We start from the raw sequence: 19,361 nt of genomic DNA, 5'->3' as shown, positions 1-19,361 counted from the left end.
ACGTGGCCGCCTCTGTCCATCCTGGTGGGATTTGGTTCCAGGTGATGGCCTCAGGCCGGGCGCCTGGGAGGATGTCAGTGGAGGGGGTGGTGCGTTTTGGGGCCGAGGGGAGGTGAGGAGGCTGTTTGCAGGCATGCTGAGTCTGTAGTGGGGATGACACATCCCTGTGGACATGCAGAAACCACCGGAGACATAGGTCTGGACTCGGGAGAGGCCATGACTGGGGCTTCCAATGTCAGCTCCCCAGAGGCAAGAAAGACAACTTCAGGCCACCTGAGCCTTCAGGGGATTCAGAGAGCAGAGGTGCCAGGATGGGGGAATGGGGGTAGGGTCTGGGTTGCCAGACTTCCACCCCAAACCACAGCAAGCCACCACCAGGGAGCCTGGTTTGGGGTCTGTGACGATCTATAGAAGGGGTGAGGGTGGAAGAGGCATGGGGCACAGGGTGAGGGGCAAAGGGCAGCCTCCCTGGGCGGAGAAGAAGGCCGGGGGTGGGGGAGTCTGCATATCCACCCAAGTCCCCTGTCCCTAGGGCTGGCCACGATTCCTCCTGCCCCAGAGCTGCTGGGGGATGCCGGGGCAGGAAGCTGGGGCGAGGGTTACAGCCAGGGCAGCCTGATGGCAAGAGAGACCATCCCCTCCTGCCTGACACCCCGCTCCTGTGTGGAGCACATTCATGGTTGTCACCCCGGTGCTGCCTGGGGACCAGCTCTTCACGCTCAGCAGTTACAGCAGGAGCCAGGCTGCTGGGAAACAGTGGATGTGTGGCCTGGGGGACCTTGGAGCACTTTTCCTCACTCAGTCCCAGACTCACAGGGATCCGCACATGTACCTGCACACACACACATACACACACACCACACATCACACACACTCATTCACACACACATACTCATTCACACACACACCACACACACTCATTCACACACACACCACACATCACACACATTCATTCACATTCACACTCGTACACACCACACACACGCTCATTCACTCATACACACACACCACACATCACACACAGCACACATCACACACATTCACTCACATTCACACTTGTACACACCACACACATGCTCATTCACACGCACACCACATCACACACTTTCATTCACTCACACTCACATACCACACACACCACACACATCACACATGCTCGTTCACTCACACCACATATCACACACTCGTTCACACTCAGCACACATCACACATGCTAATTCAGTCACATTCACTCACACTCACCACACACCACACACATCACACATGCTCAGTCACATTCACTCACACACACCACACATCACACTCACTCACACTCACCACACACCACACACATCACACATGCTCAGTCACATTCACTCTCATCACCACACATCACACACATTCACTCACATTCACACTCACACACTTGCTTACACACACTGACTCACTCACTCGTACTCATGCTCGCACACACTTGCAGCCAAGATAGGGCTTATGTCATAGGACCAGGGGGACTCCAGGTGGGAGGGGGGTTCCCTGGCTGGGTGTCCTTGAGGGAAAGTTGCACTTCACAGCTGTGGCCTGCAGCCAGAGAGGACAAAGACTGTGGAAGGTCATTCAGCCTGTCGGGTGGGCCAGGGCTGGATGGCAGAGCTGTGCCCCCCATAACCCCGGGCTCCCAGCTCATTTACCCGCTGTTCTCCCGCCTCTGCTTCCCTTCAGGATGGCACCGCCAGGCCTGGGACACTGGTGCCCCAGAGCCCAGGCCTGGAGGGGCCCCTTGCAGGTGTGTGCCCAATGCCAAGGGCGTGACTGTGTGCTCTGGGGTGGCCCCGCCTGAGGACCCTACCCCAGAGACTGGTTCCCCAACCTGCACCCAGAACTGCAGTCCCTTGGCGGGCAGGAGTCCCTCCCACCCCTGCCGTGGCCTGAGCGGTTCCCCAGCCATGTCCTGGGCGGTGAGGAGATGAACCAGACAGCCCTCTGCAGAAGGCCTGCCCTGAACGCCCCAGCTGGCGGCCCCCTGCTCACGCCTGGCTGCGGGGGTCTGAGGTGTCGGAGGAGCCGGCAGATCCTGGGGCACAGCAATCCCCGGGCTGAGGATCAGTTCCCGGGACACTTCAAGTCCCTGCTCTGTCCTTTCCCAGGACGAGGACACGCCCTCTCTAGACCTCACTCTGTTTCGGCGCGGTTTAATAGAATCCTCCTCAGGCTGCTGCTGTGGAGGTTAGATGTGAACATGCGTGGAGAGGACTTGGTGGCGCTCTCGGTAGTGGAGGCTTAGCAGATGACACCGTTAACCCCAGGCCCAGGGTACAGTGGCCTCTGTCCCTCAGCCATGCAGGCTGAGCTCAGGTCAGGGATGAGAATAAGCGAGGCCAGGGCACCCCCAGGCCAGGGATAGAGGCCTGGCCCAAGGCTTTGCCACCGGGGAACCCTGCTTATCCTTGTAGGGTGCGAGGGGCAGGGTCTGCCGGAGAAGGGGCCTGCTGACCACAGCTAGGGAGATGCAGAGGTTTCCTGGGGTTACCAGCCTCCAAGGGCAAAGCCACCCCAGAGCGGGGGACATGGCGGCCCTGGAAATGAAGATGGCGGCCTTGGAAATGAAGCGAGGCTGCCTGGGCCTCTCTTCCCTCACCCTGAGCAGGGCCATTGCTTCGTAAGGACTGGCAGAACTGCCTCAGGGCCTCTGGGCCAGCCAAGGCCTGCTGAAGGGGCCCTAGGAGTTCACGGTTGCACGAAGCCCAGCCCCTCCTGGAAAGGCGCAGACTCAGGCCCAGACCCAGGCCCCTTAGGCATCAGGAGCTCAGCTCGGCTGCTCCTGCAGGCCCGCCTGTCCCTTCCCTCTCCTGTGTCTTCCTGGGTTCATGCCACTCCTCAGACTCCCCAGAGTGGGGGCAAAGCCCCTGCCTTGGTTTCCCCAATAGTTCCTGGCCAGGTGGGGCAGGTCTGCAGCAGGGGAATCCCCTGGGGGTGCAGCATCGTGACCCCCATGAGTAGGAGTTGGGGTGGTGCAGGCGGGGACCGTGGAGGCAGGGTGGACCCTGCACCCGGATCCACCTTAGAAAGGAGCCGGCCAGGCCAGGGGCGGTGGCTCACGCCTGTAATCCCAGGACTCTGGGAGACCGAGGCAGGTGGATCACGAGGTCAAGAGATCGAGACTATCCTGGCCAACGTGCTGAAACCCCGTCTCTACTAAAAATACAAAAATTGGCTGGGCGTGGTGGCACACGCCTCTAGTCCCAGCTACTTGGGAGCCTAAGGCAGGAGAATCGCTTGAACCCGGGAGGCAGAGGTTGCAGTGAGTGAGATCATGCAACTGCACTCCAGCCTGGTGACAGAGCGAGACTCTGTCTCAAAAAAAAAAAAAAAAGAAAAGAAAAGAAAAAGAAAGGAGCCGGCCTAACTGGGCCTTTTTGTGCTAACAGCCCTGATTTCCATGGGTTTGGTGGAGGGAGCAGGGGGCCTCCTGCTTCTTGAGATCCTCTGCCCACAGGGCGGCATCTGTGGGTGGACCCTCTCCCTCCTGGGCCTCAGTTTCCTCCTCCTGCACCTCAGTTTCCTCCTCCTGCAAGTTTGACAGCGACCTGGGACGCCTGGGGCCGTCCCCATGAGCACTGAGGTCATGGCTGGGAGGCCACGAGGCTCCCCCAGGAGGACGCACCATAAATACCTCCTTGGCCTCATTACCTTCATTAGAGCCCGGGAGCCCAGGCGTGCAGAGCTGAGCAAGCAGGGCACATGAGTCACCTTAAAAGAATGCCCCCCTCCACACACACACACCCTGGATGTGGGAGAATGGGCTTCCAGCGCTGGAGAGGGCTCCCCTGAGTCCCCCAGCCCTTGACCCTGAGGTCTCTCCTGCTCCACCAGCCCCTCTCGCTTATCTTTTATCCCTCTCCTCCCTGAACACACACACACACACACACACACACACCTCTCACCTCTGCCTGTAAACCCAGGGGAGGAGCATCCACTGTGTGCCACAGCCAGCTGTGACAATGCTGCCAAGGGTGCTGAGGGGCCAGGGGTGGCCTGGAGGGAGAGAGGGCTCTCCGGGTGCAGGTGCCTCCTGAGGAGGAACTAGGAGACAGGGAGAAGGAATGGGCAGAGGTAAGAAGGGGTGCTGTGCCTGGAAGGGGTGCCTAGAGGTGGGCAGGGTGAGAGAGCTGGCCGAAGTGCTGGGAGTGACAACGGCAGGGGGACAGTCCCTTCTCTGGTCCCCCACGGCTCCCTGTCTGGGCAGGCGTAGGCCCAGCCCATCAGCACGTTCTGAGCTGGTGACAGGAGACCCACAGCCACCCCAGCTTGGCCCTGCCAGCCCCTTTTCCCTCCTCAGACCCCGTGTATCTGAGGGCTATGAGCTGACAGCTTTCCCTCCCTCCATTGTTGACTCCCCTCTCAGCCCTCCTCAGTCTTCCCCCACCCTGCCCCCTTCCAGGCTGTGTCCACTCACAGGCCAGGGGACTGGGCCCTGACCCAGCCCCAACAGCCTCAGGGCTGTGATGGGTTTTTATTTTTATTTTTGGTGTGGGAGGGTATACATTCACGGAGACAAAGCTCTCCCCTTCTGAGACTTGAATGGGAATCGGAAGACAAGACCGGTCACCTCTGGGGAGGAGGCAAGGGGTGTGGGGGTAGCACTGAGTGCCTCGTGCAGGGATCAGACAAGCCTGAGCAGGGGAGGGGCCGTGTGCCCTCCTGCCATCTCTTAAATATTCTTATGAGATGATGATAGCTTAAAACCTTTTGTGATAAAACCACTCAAGAAACTATGAACAGACGGGAACTTCGTCAATCCCATAAAAGATTTCTGTGAAAACACATCACTAACACGGTACTTGGTGGTGCAAGACTGGATGCTTCTCCCTTAAGAGCAGGAACAAGGCAGGGTGTCCCCATCACAACTTCTGCTCAGCGCGGTGCTGGAGGTTCCAGCCAGGGTGATCAGGCAAGAAAAGAAGTAAAAGGCCTCCAGATTAAAAAGGAATAGGTAAATCTGGGCGCGGTGGCTCACGCCTGTAATCCCACCACGTTGGGAGGCCAAGGTGGGCAGATCACCTGAGGTTGGGAGTTCGAGACCAGCCTGACCAACATGGAGAAACCCCGTCTCTACTAAAAATACAAAAATTAGCCGGGCATGGTGGCGGGCGCCTATAGTCCCAGCTACTCAGGAGGCTGAGGCAGGAGAATTGCTTGAACCCAGGAGGCAGAGGTTGTGGTGAGCCGAGATTGTGCCATTGCACTCCAGCCTGGGCAACAAGAGCGAAACTCTTGTCTCAATAAATAAATAAATAAATAAATAAAATAAAAAGGAAGATGTAAAACGATCTCTGTTTGCAGATGACAAGATCTTAAGTATAGAAAATCCTGAAGAATCCATTAAGAGACAATTAGAACTAATAAGTTCAGCAAATTTGCAGGATATAAAATCAATACACAGAAACTGACTTTATACACTAGAAATGAGGAACCTAAAATGAAATTTAAAGAACAATTCTATTCATAATAGCATAAAAAAGAATAAAATACTTAGGAATAACTTTAACAAAAGAAATGTAGCATTTGAGAGCGTGAGGCAGGCAGATCACCTGAGCCCAGGGGTTCAAGACCAGCCTGGGCAACGTGGCAAGACCCCATCTCTACAAAAAATAAAAAATAGCCAGGCTATGCTCTCAGCTACTTGGGAGGCTGAGGTGGGAGGATCACCTAAACCTGGGAGGTCAAGGCTGCTGGGAGACATAATCTCACCACTGCACTCCAGGCTAGGTGATGGAAGTGAGACCCTCTCTCAAAAAAAAAAAAAAAAAAAAAAGTAGATCTTTTTATACTCTAAAAACTATAAAACCTTGTTGAAGGAAATTTTTAAAAATTACAACAAATAGAAAGACACCCCATGTTCATGAATCCCATGTTCATGAATCCCATGTTCATGAATCCCATATTCATGAATTGGTCTTGTTAAGATGGCAATACTTCCCAAATCTATCTAGAGACTCAACACAATCCCCCTCTCTTAAGTCTCTGAAATGTCTATTTCTGTGAAGCAGAGATGGGGCCCTTATTTGGGAGAGTTGAGGGTCTCACCTTTATCATTCCCTCAGGACTGCCCGCAGCTAACACCAGAGGACTGTCCACCTTAGGGCAGTAAGTTTGTTGTGGAAGGAAAACCTGGATTCTGGGGCCAGACAGACCTGGTATGAATTCCAAAACTATGTGACCTTGAGTGTATTGCTTAATCTCTCTGAGCTTCTTTTTCACAAGTATAAGATGGGAATTGACGTCATCTATCTCACAGGGTAGTGAAAAATACAGAATATTTGTGAAGCACCTCTCATGTGGTTCAGCATACTCAGGGCACCCAACTAAGGTCAGCTCCTGCATGTGCCTTCTCTCACCTCCAGCACCCCCAGTGCTCCCGGGTCAGATGGATGCACCCACTTCGGGACAGGCCCAGGCCTAGGGAAGGGTTGGGACCCAGGGTGATGTGCACTCATGGACGTTGCCCGGTGGCCCAACCTCCTGCCGCAGAGCTGGGACCCACTGGAGGCTCCCAGAGCCCTCGGGATCCTTCATCATCAGTGTAAGGGCAAGGTTCCCCCAACCCCCAGCTTCAAGGCTCCACAAAGAGATGGTTTGTGGGTGAGTGGGAGACACACAGCGTGGCTTCTGGGAGGCTTGTGGAGGGGCCTCAACCGTGTGGCTAGACCTGAGGCTGAGGCTGGAGTTTCCCCGCACGAAAGCTGAGCCTCTGGGAGCCCCGAGTGAGGAATGTGCGTAACAAGTAACATCTGTGGAGCATAGCAGGCACAGGAATGAGCGTGTATAAACTCATTTAATGCTGATAACAACGCGATGGGGGAAGCGGTCTCTTCGCCAGCAGCTTTGCAGAGGCGGTAAGTGCTGTCTTTCATCCCACGTTTACAGAGGAGGAAGCTGAAGGTAGCGGGCAGAAAGTGGTTGTGCTGGGGCTGAGGCCTGGGCTCTCTGGCTCTGGTGCTCTTTGCCACTTCTGTGTAGTTCCTCGGTCAGAAGCGTGAGGCAGCTGCCTTGGAAATGGCCACAGCCACTGTGAACTGGGTGAAGAAAGGTGTCACATGGGCTAACATGGCCCCAACTGGAGAGACAGAGTTGGATTCCCAGTTTTGTCCTTCACCAACTCTGTGACCTTGGGCAAAATCACTTACCCTCTGCAAGCCTCAATTTGCTCATCTATAAAACAGAGCTATAATCCACTTCTAGTTGATGGAAGAATTGTGGATAATACTTCGAAAGAGGCTGCAGGCCCAATGAATAGCAGAGGCTTTTATTAGCCTTTTAGAATGTAGGGATGCAGCATGAGAAATAAATCTGGAAGAGTAAGTCATCGGGCAGAGGGTCATAAATGCATTTGGATTGGGCTGTGATGGAGAAATCCAAGAATCTGTGCAAAGGGAAGGAAAAAGCATGCCAGGTGCCAGGAATAGAAATAGCCAAGCAGGGAGGTGGGAAGGTTCGAGAAGGAAAGTCAGACCCTCTCCAAGCATTACAACATTCAGCCTTCCCGAGAGCTCACTTCATAGAGGAGACACTGGAGCCTAAAGCACTGAATAACCTTCCCCGAGGCTGTGCAGCAGCGAGGGGTGGAGAAGGAATTCCCCTCTGTGAATGGCCAGCCTGCGGCCTCCCCAGCCTGACTCCCTATAGGGTGAAGTGTGGGCTGTGGGCTGTGGGCTGGGCGCCTGGGAGGAGGAGTGGGGCACAGAGGGAACGGGTGGCCTGGATCAGGCACCCAATAGTCCAGCCTTGAAAACTCCAGGAAATTGACCCAGGGTGAAAAATAGAGAGACACACCGGCAAAGTCAAACCATAGTGGAAAAACATGTGAAGTCCAGCAAGAAGTGATTGTCATCAAATCAGAACGGTGGCTACTTATTAGGGGGAAGGAGGAGGAGAAGCTTGGGACTACTGGGAGGGGGCCCCCCAGGACGAGGATGGCTTCTGGGATGCTGGAAATGTTCCCATGGTCTGCGTGGCTGCAGGCATTTCCTTTTAAATCATTTATTCCACTGCACATTTGTCTTGAATGCGCTTTAGTTGATGCCTATTTCATGATAAGAAAAGTTTTCGAGGCCAGGCATGGCGGCTCAGGCCTGTAATCCCAACATTTTGGGAGGGTGAGGCGGGCAGATCACGAGGTCAGGAGTTTGAGACCAGTCTGGCCAACATGGTGAAACCCCGTCTCTACTAAAAATACAAAAAAAATTAGCCAGGCATGGTGGCATGTGCCTGTAATCCCAGCTACTCGGGAGGCTGAGGCAGGGGAATTGCTTGAACCAGGGAGGTGGAGGTTGCAGTGAGCCAAGATTGTACCACTTCACTCCAGCCTGGGCAACAGAGTGAGACTCCATCACAAAAAAAAAAAAAAAAGAAAAAGAAAAGTTTTTGAAAAGAAAAAACAAAAACCCCACAATAATAGGGCCAAGAAAGGGAGCACAGTCACAGGTAAGAGTGAGACTTTTACATCTCTAGGAAGTATTGTATACAGGCCAGGCCGGTGGTTCACACCTGTAACCCCAGCACTTTGGGAGGCTGAGGTGGGTGGACTACCTGAGGTCAGGAGTTTGAGACCAGCCTAGCCAACATCGGAAACCCCATCTCTACGAAAAATACAAAATTAACTGGGCGTGGTAGTGCGCCTGTAATCCCAGCTACTCAGGAGGCTGAGGGAGAAGAATCGTGCAAATCCGGGAGGCAGAGGTTGCAGTGAGTCGAGATCACACCACTGCACTCCAGCCTAGGTGACAGGGCAAGACTCTGTCTCAAAAAAAAAAAAAAAAAAGAAGGGGTCTGATCAGCTCCAGTACAGACCCCAGGTCTGGAACAGCGTCCAGGCGGCCCGCACACATAGGGCTTGCTTCTGCGATGGCTGCAGTTTTTGTATGTAGCATATAATGCTCTTACAATAGAGAACAACCCACATGCTTAACAAAGGGCAGCTATGCTCATGGCTGCTGAGCAGGGCTGGCCGGGCGGTGGTGAGGCTATGCTCCAGAGGCCTCCCCTCCACTGGCCCATTTTCCAGAGGCGTCCTCCAGAGGCCTGAGTGATAAGGCTGGCGTCTCCCCTGGACTTGTAATGCAGTCAGTCAGGCAGTCTCCCCACTGGAGCCAGAGACCCCTTCTTCAGGAAAAGCCTATCAGCATATCTCCCCTATCTGGGTGCCTTGGAGGCGGTGCTGCAGAGAAGGCCCTGCTGGCTGGGTCTGCCCTCACCTCTCCTCTGGAGGCCAGCAGGATAGCATCTGGTAGGAGCAAATCACCTGCAGCTCCCGCTCACCTCCTTTCCTGGGGAAGTTTGGGGCCTGGATCAAACTAGTGGGCCAGGGAATGTGGCTGCAGCCCTGGGGGAGGCTCAGAGGCTGGGGTCCACCTGGCCCGGGGTCCCTGCCTGACATAATGCCCCTCCTGGTTAAGCCCCTCCAAGCTTGGCTCTTATACCAACAAGGTCTGAGGGTCTGAGTCTCCATCATGTTTACCCTGGGATTCAGGGAGGTGAGGAACAGCCAGAAAGCAAAAGGAAATCCTTCGGCTACTTGGAAACGGAAAGGGGTGAATAGGCATCATTTACAAAGTTCAAAGCTGACACACCATGAGAAAATAAATAATTTGCAATATATGTAAAATATAAAGTGTTAGTATCCTGAATCGCACATAAGAAAAAGGTAACACAATAGAAAAATAAGCAAAAGATGGGGAGAAGAAATTCCCAGAAGAAAATAAAATGGTTCATAAACTTATAAAAAGAGGCTTATTTGCGCCAGTGCAAATAGACAATAATGAGATATTTTTTTCTCTACCAGACTGGAAAAAAATAAAATATTGATAATATGCAGTGCTGGGGAGGATGTGGCTGAATAGCTCATTTACTGTCGGTTTGAATGAAAACGGATGCAGCCTTTTTGGGGTTAATTCAGCAACAGCTGTTCAACATATACGTACATATTGCTTTCAACCCAGCAATTCTATGTCTAAGAAAACATTGCATAAAAGCACTTTCTTTTTTATTTTTGAGACAAAGTCTTGCTCTGTCGCCCAGTGCAGTGGCGCAATCTTGGCTCACTGCAACCTCCGCCTCCAGGGTTCAAGCAATTCTCCTGCCTCAGCCTCCCGAGTAGCTGGGACCACAGGCGCCCACCACCACGCCCGGCTAATTTTTGTATTTTTAGTAGAGATGGGGTTTCACCATGTTGGCCAGGCCGGTCTTGATCTTCTGACCTCGTGACCCGCCTGCCTCGGCCTCTCAAAGTGCTGGGATTACAGGCGTGAGCTACTGCGCCCAGCCTCATAAAAGCCCCTGCACAGGCTCATGAAAATAGTTTGGACAGATGTCCATGCACCTTTGTCTGAATTAGCAAAATATTAGAGGCAGCTGAATGCCCACCAAGAACAGGTTGCTCCAATAAATTATGGCGCCTCTACTGTGAATCCCAGGCATGGCATGACTTAGAAATAACTTTTATGATAGTGTATCTTTAAGAGAAGAAGCAAGTCATGGAGGAACATGTAGAAGATGACCTCAAGTTTGCGGAAACAAAACAAATCAATGTTGATAATAAGAGAGAATAAACACACACAGAGAGAGGGAGAGACTGTCAAATGCAGAGAGTGGAACTAGAAGGAGGTGGCTAGGGATGGGGTAGACATTCATTTATTTTTCTTTCAAGTATTCTGTGAATATTTATTGAGAAACTAGTATGAACAAATGCTATTCTAAGTGCTGGAAATGCAGCAACCCCCCCCCCGCTTTTTTTTTTTTTTTTGAGAAAGGGTCTTGTTCCATCACCCAGGCTGGACTGCAGTGGCTGGATCACAGTTCACTGCAGCCTCAGTCTCCCTGGCTCAAGCCATCCCCCCACCTCAGCCTCCTGAGTAGCTGGAATCAAAGCCTGGCTAATTTTTTAAATCTTTTATAGAGACGAGGTATTGCCATGTTGCCAGCCTGGTCTCAAAGTCTGGGGCTCAAGGAATCCTCCTGCCTTGGCCTCCCAAAGTGCTGGGATTACAGACGTGAGCCATTGCGCCCGGCCAACATTCACTTCTCCTTTAGATCTTTTGTGTTGTTTTAATATTTTTTCAGCAAACATATAAAGAAAAGTTAGAAAATAAAAGGGATGATCTTGAGAGATCCAGCAAAAGCTCTCAACTGAAGGTGACTGTTGGCGTCTGGGGGTGAGGGTGGGGACCGGAGTGTGCTCTGGGTTATGCATAGATTGGCTCATCCCTGAGCCCTTCATCTTTTTCAGCTGCCTCTGGCCTCTTTGACAGGACAGCTTCCCTCAGAACCACCCCACCCGCCCAGTGCTCAGTGGGAACCACTGCCTGTCTCCCTCTGTGGCCCTTCTAGGTTGGTCTTTCTGAAGTGCAGAGACCACCGGCGCCCCTGTTTCCACCCCAGGGCCCTAAGGCTGAAGCCTCTGAGATGGCTCCCTCCAGCCCTCCTTCCCCACGAGGCCTGAGCCTCCTGCTGAAACCCACCACTGTGCCAGGCCTAGGCCTCGGCTCTGCCCCCTTCCCTCTCTGCCAGGCAAAGCCCACTCACCCTGAAACTGCCCGGCTGCCTTCTGGCCTTGGCCCTGCTTCTGACAATGCCCTTGGCCCGCCATTTTGTCATGGTCTCAGAAGGCTGGAAACCAGCCTCACTTAAAAGGAAAGGGATGTATCTGTGTGTGTGTGTGTGTATGTGTATGTGTGTGTGTGTCTGTGTAGCCTTGAGGGGTGGTAATCTCAGAGGCTCCTGGGTCCTCTGCTGTCTCAACCAGGGTCCCAAACCAGTTGATGGATGGGTGGTTCTCCCTCAATGGGCAGAGAGTCCTGCTGCAGGGGACCCAGGTGGGGCAGGGAGAGGGACAGCAGCCATTCTCTCCCCTCATGGCCACCAGCCATTTTTGGGAGCCACACGAGTCCTCCTGGACCTGGACTGTTCAATAGGCAGTGGTAGTTGGGAGGAGAGACACCAGCAACCCCTCACTCAGATCGTGATGTCCCCCAGTGCCCCCCAGGTCTCCCCATTACTGCGGAAGTGGGAGAAGCAATGCAAGACCGTCAAGCAGCCAAGGGCTGACACTCCTCACAGACCAATTCACCCCCCTCCCCTGCTCCTGCGCTTCCCAATTTTCTTAAAATTAAACTTAAAAAAAAGTTACAAAACACACTTGTTATTTTAAAAATCCGAACAGTAGGGACGTATATACAGTAAATGTTGAAAAACCTCCAGTCCCCTCCCACTCTCCAGAGCTTACTCCTCTTCATAGTTGAGAGTGAACCCTTCCAGACCTCCCGAAGTATAGAGAAGCGTTTCCTGTACACATGCACATTGTAACCAAAATGCTTCCCATTCTCCTACTGCCTCCAAAGTCAGCTCCCCAGCTTGGGGCCTGGGATCCTGCATCACCCGTCCTCACTGGCACTTCTCATTTTATTCCTGTATCCATTCAACAATTATCTAAGCATCTGCTATAGAGAACCAGACAGACAGACTCAGTCCGTGTGGAGCCTGCGCTCTGGTGAAGGAGACAGCAAGTAAACCAAGGAGATACTCTTAGATGTCGCTAAGTGTCTGTCGCTCCAGACCCCTCGTCACTGTCTCCTCGCCTGGAAGACCTTCACTGTCCCACTGACGTTGCAATTCCTCCCCATTCTCTAAAACGCATCTCTTCCTAATTACCCAGCCTGCTGGGATCTCTCTCCTCCTCCAAACTTCGTCACTACTTAGTAAGTGGTGCTATGTATTTCAGTTTTCACTGTGAAGTGACATTTGTCCTGTGAGAGTGTTAGGCACCTATGTTAATCACCTAGGATGTGCCAGGTTCCGTGCTACAGAGTGAGGCCTGTTGATTAAAGATCACAACCCTACAAATTTGTTATGGCCGTTTTACATATGAGGAAACTGAGGCACAGAGAAACAAAAAGACTGACTCAAGGTCACATAGGGTTGAAGCCCGGGTCAGCCTGAGCCCCAAGCCCAGGAAGGTTCTGCAAACTCCACTGCAGGAATCATGTCTCGGTCCTGTAGCCCCCATGACAGCCATCCCTGATTGCCTAGGGCAGCCCTGGCTTCAGTCCTTCTCCCCAGCGCATATAGAGTTTTGTTCTGAAAACGTGTTGTTCATCCCCTGAGCCTTGTGCTAGCTGAGTAGTGTGGTTTAGAAAAAAACATGGAGTGTGGATTTTGTGGGTGCCCCCCACTTTTCCCACCTCATGAAGGGGAGAGAAAAGGTCTGTGCATGGAAGAAATGCCAGGCTGAGAGAGGAGTGGGTGGAAGGAGGGGGCGGGCCCTGGGCTCTGCCTGCGCTGACGAATCCTCCCAGCGTGTTTTGACACGTCTCGCTCCGAGGAGGGTGTAATTATTTTCAGTAAGGGTTTCCTAACGTATCATTAATGGATCGTTTCCCGCCTGCTGCAGAAGGCGGTTGCTGAGAGACTGGGTGAAGGGGCACATTCTCTAAATGTGCATGAGAATCTAGAGGAAGCTGGATGGTGGCCCAGCCGCCACATCAGCCCACCCTGCTCCCCAGCCCCCTCCTCACCACAGCAGACTCCCAGGAGCCAAGCATTCCCTGCCCAGCACTGGGGGAATGAGAAATTCTGGAGCTTTCTTTGTGCCTTTTTCCAGGATGGATTGGTCCCAGGCCACTAGGCCCCGGGTTACCTTGTACTGCATGTTTCTCCAACGGTGGCTGTGTCCACACTGCAGTAGCGTGAGGCTGTGTGTCACCTCCTGCTGGTGGGATTCAGTGACCTTTTGAGAGGACTGGTAGAAACACCAAACACCAGCTCCTTTATCTGGGCAAACTCTTTTTGCCCAGTTTTGACAAATTGCTTATCCTCTCTGAGTTCAGTTCTCTGTCCATAAAATGGAGATGGTAAGGGTGGAGGGGTGGGTGTAGAAAGGTTGGTTAATGGGCCAGGCGTGGTGGCTCAGGCCTGTAATCCCAGCACTTTGGGAGGCTGAGGGAAGCAGATCACGAGGTCAGGAGCTTGAGACCAGCCTGGCCAACATGATGAAACCCTATCTCTATAAAAATACAAAAATTAGCCTGGCATGGTGGCAGGCACCTGTAATCCCAGCTATTCAGGAGGCTGAGGCAGGAGAATTCCTTGAACCTGGGAGGCGGAGGTTGCAGTGAGCTGAGATCATGCCACTGCACTCCAGCCTGGGCAACAGAGCAAGACTCTGTCTCAAAACAAACAACAAACAAACAACGGCCGGGCACGGTGGCTCACGCCTGTAATCCCAGCACTTTGGGAGGCCGAGGTGGGCAGATCGCTTGAGGCCAGGAATTCAAAACCAGCCTGGCCAACATGGTGAAACCTTGTATCTACTAAAAATACAAAAAATTAGCCAGGCGTGGTGGTGGACGCCTGTAATCCCAGCTACTTCGGAGGCTGAGACAGGAGAATCGCTTGAACCCAGGAGGCAGAGGTTGCAGTGAGCCAAGATCACACCACTGCACTCCAGCCTGGACAACAGAGCGAGACTCCGTCTCAAAAGAAAACAAAAAACAAACAAACAAAAAAAAACAGAAAGAAAGGTTGGTTCATGGGTACAAACATGTAGTTAGATAGAAGGAATAAGCTCTAGTGTTTGATAGCAGAGTATGGTGACTTCAGTTAACAATAATTTATTGTATATTTTAAAATAGCTAGAAGAGAAGATTTGAAACGTTCCCAACACAAAGAAATGACAAATGTTCAAGGCACTAGATATGCTCATTGCCCTGATTTGATCATTACACATTGTATGCATGTATCAAAAGATATCACATGCAGCCCCAAATAACGTACAATTATCATGTATCAAAAAAAGTCAAATAACCAAACTTATACCAAATAAAATCAAGTACTCTAACAGTAAAAAATACATTAATTAAAAAGATAAAAAGCAAAAGCAATTATTTTTAAGAGAAAAAATGGAGATGGTGCCTTGAGTTTGTAGAAATTCTGAGAGAATTAGAGCTAATGTTTGAAAAGAGGTCAGAATAAAACGTGCTCAAGAAATAGTAGTTGGTGGGAATTGAACAATGAGAACACTTGGACACAGGAAGGGGAACATCACACACCGGGGACTGTTGTGGTGTGGGGGGAGGGGGAGGGACAGCATTTGGAGATATACCTAATGTTAAATGACGAGTTAATGGGTGCAGCACACAAACATGGCACATGTATACATATGTAACTAACCTGCACGTTGTGCACATGTACCCTAAAACTTAAAGTATAATTAAAAAAAAAAAAGAAATAGTAGTTATTGCTGTTTGGGGTTATGTGGATTTTTCATTCATTCATTCAACAAAGACTTATTCTGTGCTTCCCCAGCCAGAGTCAGGCAGATTTATCGGCACTCAGGATGCCTCAGTGAACACAAGGGGCAAAGATTCCTGTCCAAATGGAGTTGACATTCTAGTGGGAGAAGTTAGCCTCTAAGCAATAACATCATAAGAAAATTACATGAAATAGAAGAAGATAATAAATAGTGACAAATGGAGTTGAAATTTTATTTTATTTTTTTTGACACAGAGTCTCACTCTGTCACCCAGGCTGGAATGCAGTGGCGCTATCTTGGCTCACTGCAACCTCCCAGGTTCAAGTGATTCTCCTGCCTCAGCCTCCTGAGTAGCTGGGACTACAGGCACCTGCCACCATGCCCAGCTACACTATTGTATTTTTAGTAGAGACGGGGTTTCATCATGTTTGCCAGGCTGGTCTCAAACTCCTGGTCTCAAGTGATCCAACTGCCTCAGCCTCCCAAAGTGCTGGGATTACAAGTGTGAGCCACCGCACCTGGCTAATATTTTTGTATTTTTAGTACAGATGGAATTTGGTCACGTTGGCCAGGCTGGTCTCAAACTCCTGACCTCAGGTGATCCGCCCACCTCAACCTCCCAAAGTGCTGAGATTACAGGCGTGAGCCACCGCACCTAGGCCAAGAGTTGAAATTTTAAATAGAGAAGGGGACACTGAGCTGAGACTTGAAGGAGGTGAGAGAGTGGGTGATACAGGTACAGAGAGCACAGCCAGGACAGAGGCTGAGGGCAGGGCGTGGCTTGGTGTCTGCTGGTCGGCAAGGAGGGCTCTGTGGCTGGAATGAAGTGATTGATTGGGGTGTAGGGGCGCAGGGCCCATCAGGTAGGTCCTTACAGACCAGTAGTCCTCAAACTTGAGCCAGGACTGTCAGGACCACCTGGAGGATTTGGGAATCCCAGCTTGCTACTCCCCCAGCCCCACCCAGAGTCTCTGGTTCAGTAGGTCCAGGCCAGGGCCTGAGAGACTGCATTTCTAACAAGCTCCCAGGTGCAGGTATGGGTGGTCTGGGGGCCCTACTTTGAGAACCGCTGTAAAGATCACTGCCAGGTCTTTGGTTTTACCCTGGGTGAATGGCAGCCCTTGAAGGGGTCAGCATTTTGAGCAGAGACTCAGTGATATGGCCTGCATTTTGAAAGGATTCTCTGGTTGCCATGTTGATGTGAGGCTGCAGGGGAACAAGGGTGGGCACAGGAAGGAGAGTGAGAAATTGAAATTTCCAGATAAGATTGCCGTGGTAATGCCGGTGGGGAGAGGTGGTGGATTCTGGCCATATTTTGAAGGCAGAGTCAATAGTATTTCCTGATGGATTGGACACTCGGTAGGAGAAAGAGAGAGGCCAAGGGTGACTGCAAAGTTTTTGGCCTGAGTAATACGAAGCTGCCATGAGCCCAACTGGGGAATCCTTCAGGAAGAACAGTTTGGGGAGGAGAAGCTCAGGAGGTCGGCTTTGTTGAGTTCAGGAGAGAGGTCTGGGCGGGAGAGTGAATGTGGATGTTGTCAGCCAACAGGTAAGATTGGATGAGACCATCAAGGAGACAGGGAGCCAAAGGAGCAGAGTGGAGTTCAAGGACCAAGTTCCGGGCATCTAACCCAAGAGGGCAGGGAGGAGAGGAAGGAGTCTAGGAGGAGGCAGGGGAGGAGGGAGAGGAGGTGGGGGAGGAGGGGGGAGGAAGGGGGAGGGGAAAAGGGGAGGAGGATGGAGAGAAGGGAAGGAGGAGGACGAGGAAGAAGGGAGGAAGGGGAAGGGAAGAAGGGGAGGAGGGGGAAGGGAAAATGGAGGAGGGGGAAGGGAAAATGGAGGAGGGGGAAGGGAAAAAGGAAGGGGACAGGTAGAAGGGGAGGAAGAGGGGGAGGAGGGGAAGGAGCCTGTGTGAGGAGGGAAAGGCAGGAGGGTTGTGCCTGGAAATGAAGAAAGTGAGTCAAGGAGGAGGACATCCCTGCGAATGCTGCTGATAGATCAGACACATCAGGCCAGGTGAGGACTCAGACCCCACCGCTGGGCTCGGTATCATGGGTTATTTGGGTTCCTGTCATTCCTTCAGGTTCGTGACTGACCCAGTCGTGCATTCATTCGGGCATCTGCTGAGCACCAGCTCCGGGCCAGGCTATGTTCCAGGCAGTGTCAGGGCCATGGAGAAATGGCAGCCCCTTCCTACCCTTGAGGCAGGTTCAGGGGCACCCTGGTGTGTACAAAGCACTTTAGCCATTGCAAGGGGTTTCTGCAGAAATTCTTTATTCTCATTCTTCACAAAGGCATGTGGGAAGAAGGGGAAATATTGTTATCTGAGGGCCCTGTAGCCCAATGTGGCTCTGAAGGGGTTAGGTGCTGAAGTTTTGATGAGAATCCAAGTTTTCAGGCCTTTCCACGTGTCAAGGCTGCTTGGCAGAAAGCCTCTGGGTAGTTGGAGGACACTTGAGCAGTCTGTTCCTGTGTTTTTCTTGGGTTTTCTACTTTTTAATTAAATAAGTAATCATGAATTTGTGTCAACTGCGCATGATTTAGATGATACCAAAACATACAGCGTGGAGAGGGTGTCTTTCTCCCTCCTGACCTTCCGGAGTCACAGCCGTCCCAGGCTTGCTGTGTGCCCTCCAGGGTCCATGCTGACAGCAGAAACAGAGGGAGCAGGGAGGCTTCTCCCATTATATATGCGGGTCTCATGGTGGGTGTGCACCTGCAATTTGCTTCTTGTTCTCACTGTGTCTTGAAGACCCTTTCTTGTCAGAACCAAAAATCCATTTTCATAGAGTCTGGTGGCCTGAATGCTGCCCGGCCCCCAGCCCCTTGGGACTCCCCACCTCCCTGCTCATCTGGGCCAGGGAGGCTCCCAGCCAGGAGGTCAGAGGCAAAATGAGGCGGTGAGGAACTCCTGCCCGCTCCCCTCCGAGGCTGAGGCTTGGTCAAGGCTGTGTTCTTCCCCCACCAAGTCCCACAGGTCAGTGCTCAAAAAGCAGCTCTCTCCCTGCTCTGTCACCTGCCCTGCAACGGGAACTGTCTTCCTCCTAAGCCTTCAAGCTGGGCAGGTGGTGCCTTGTCTCTCCTAACCTGCCCGCACCTTTGTAAGTTGTCCCTCCACCCCCTTGTCTGTCACCCCTTCGAGGCCCCTGTAGGACTCCCTGTGGGGACCATGCCGCAGGCAAGCACTTTCTAGGTCCAGGCACAGCTCTGGGTCCTTTTCAAGCATTAACTCATGCAGTCCTCACACCAGCCCTCAAGATAGGAATTGTCAGCCCCATTTTGCAGGTGAAACACCAAGGTCCAGTGAGGTGAAGCACCTTGATCTCACTCACCCTGCAGGTGTATTAGCTGGGCCCCTAGGATGGAATGGTGTCTCATGCTTTCTACATGTGACCTTTGGGGCATTTGAAGCTGGGAGTGTGCTGGGTGTGGACACGGGATAGCTTCCCCTAATTGCCCACCTTCCTTCTCTTCCTTCCTTTCCTGCCTCCCTCTCAGGCCATCCAGCCCTCAAGAGTAGCTGCTCTGGAGGCCAGTGTAGTGGCGCAGGCCTGAGGCCTCAGTGGAGGCAGGCTCAGATTCAAGGAAGACACACACGTGGCAGGCCCTGGAGGAGAGGCAGCCCAGAGCCTGTCTCCTCCTGGGGCCTCGGCCCTGAGCAAGCTCGGCCCTGAGCACATTCCCTCCTTCTACTCCCCACTCCCCTGAAGGTCCTGTGCTCTGCCCAGGAAGGGCATGGAGTCCAGGTCTGCCTAGAGCCTCGGGTTGAGGCAAAGGGCACGATGCCAGCTGGCCTCATCAGAGGGGTTGAGCCTGCGGGTATGAGGGCGAAAACTCCAGGCTGGGTCCTGGATCTGGGGGCTCCGAAGGCTGTGGAGGGAGCCACAAGGCACCCCTTGCTCCACCAGACCCCAGCTGCCTCCGCCCCACCCCACAGCCCAATTCACCCACCAGATTCAGGAGAACAGAGACCTAATTATTTCTATCAACGGCCTTAACGAGATTTCACAGAAAGGCTCAAACTGCTCCCCCATCTCCTCCCTGCCACCTCCACCTTCCCTGCTCTCCCATCCCAGGG

At 52.5% G+C, this 19,361-nt stretch overlaps 1 protein-coding gene across 1 annotated transcript; it reads left to right on the top strand.

Moving 5' to 3' along the window:
- The first annotated feature begins 610 nt into the window (after positions 1-610).
- On the top strand, positions 611-1,994 carry LOC107969386 (mucin-3B). The gene is given in 3 exon segments (XM_063795656.1): positions 611-1,440; positions 1,442-1,796; positions 1,798-1,994. Coding segments are annotated over 3 exon segments (1,233 nt in total). The 5' UTR covers positions 611-676; the 3' UTR covers positions 1,912-1,994.
- Positions 1,995-19,361: the final 17,367 nt, after the last annotated feature.

The sequence above is a fragment of the Pan troglodytes genome, chromosome 17, assembly GCF_028858775.2.
Source record: "Pan troglodytes isolate AG18354 chromosome 17, NHGRI_mPanTro3-v2.0_pri, whole genome shotgun sequence".
NCBI lineage: Eukaryota > Metazoa > Chordata > Mammalia > Primates > Hominidae > Pan > Pan troglodytes.
The sequence above is the reverse complement of the archived record's forward strand: the minus strand, read 5'-3'. Positions and strand labels throughout refer to the sequence as shown.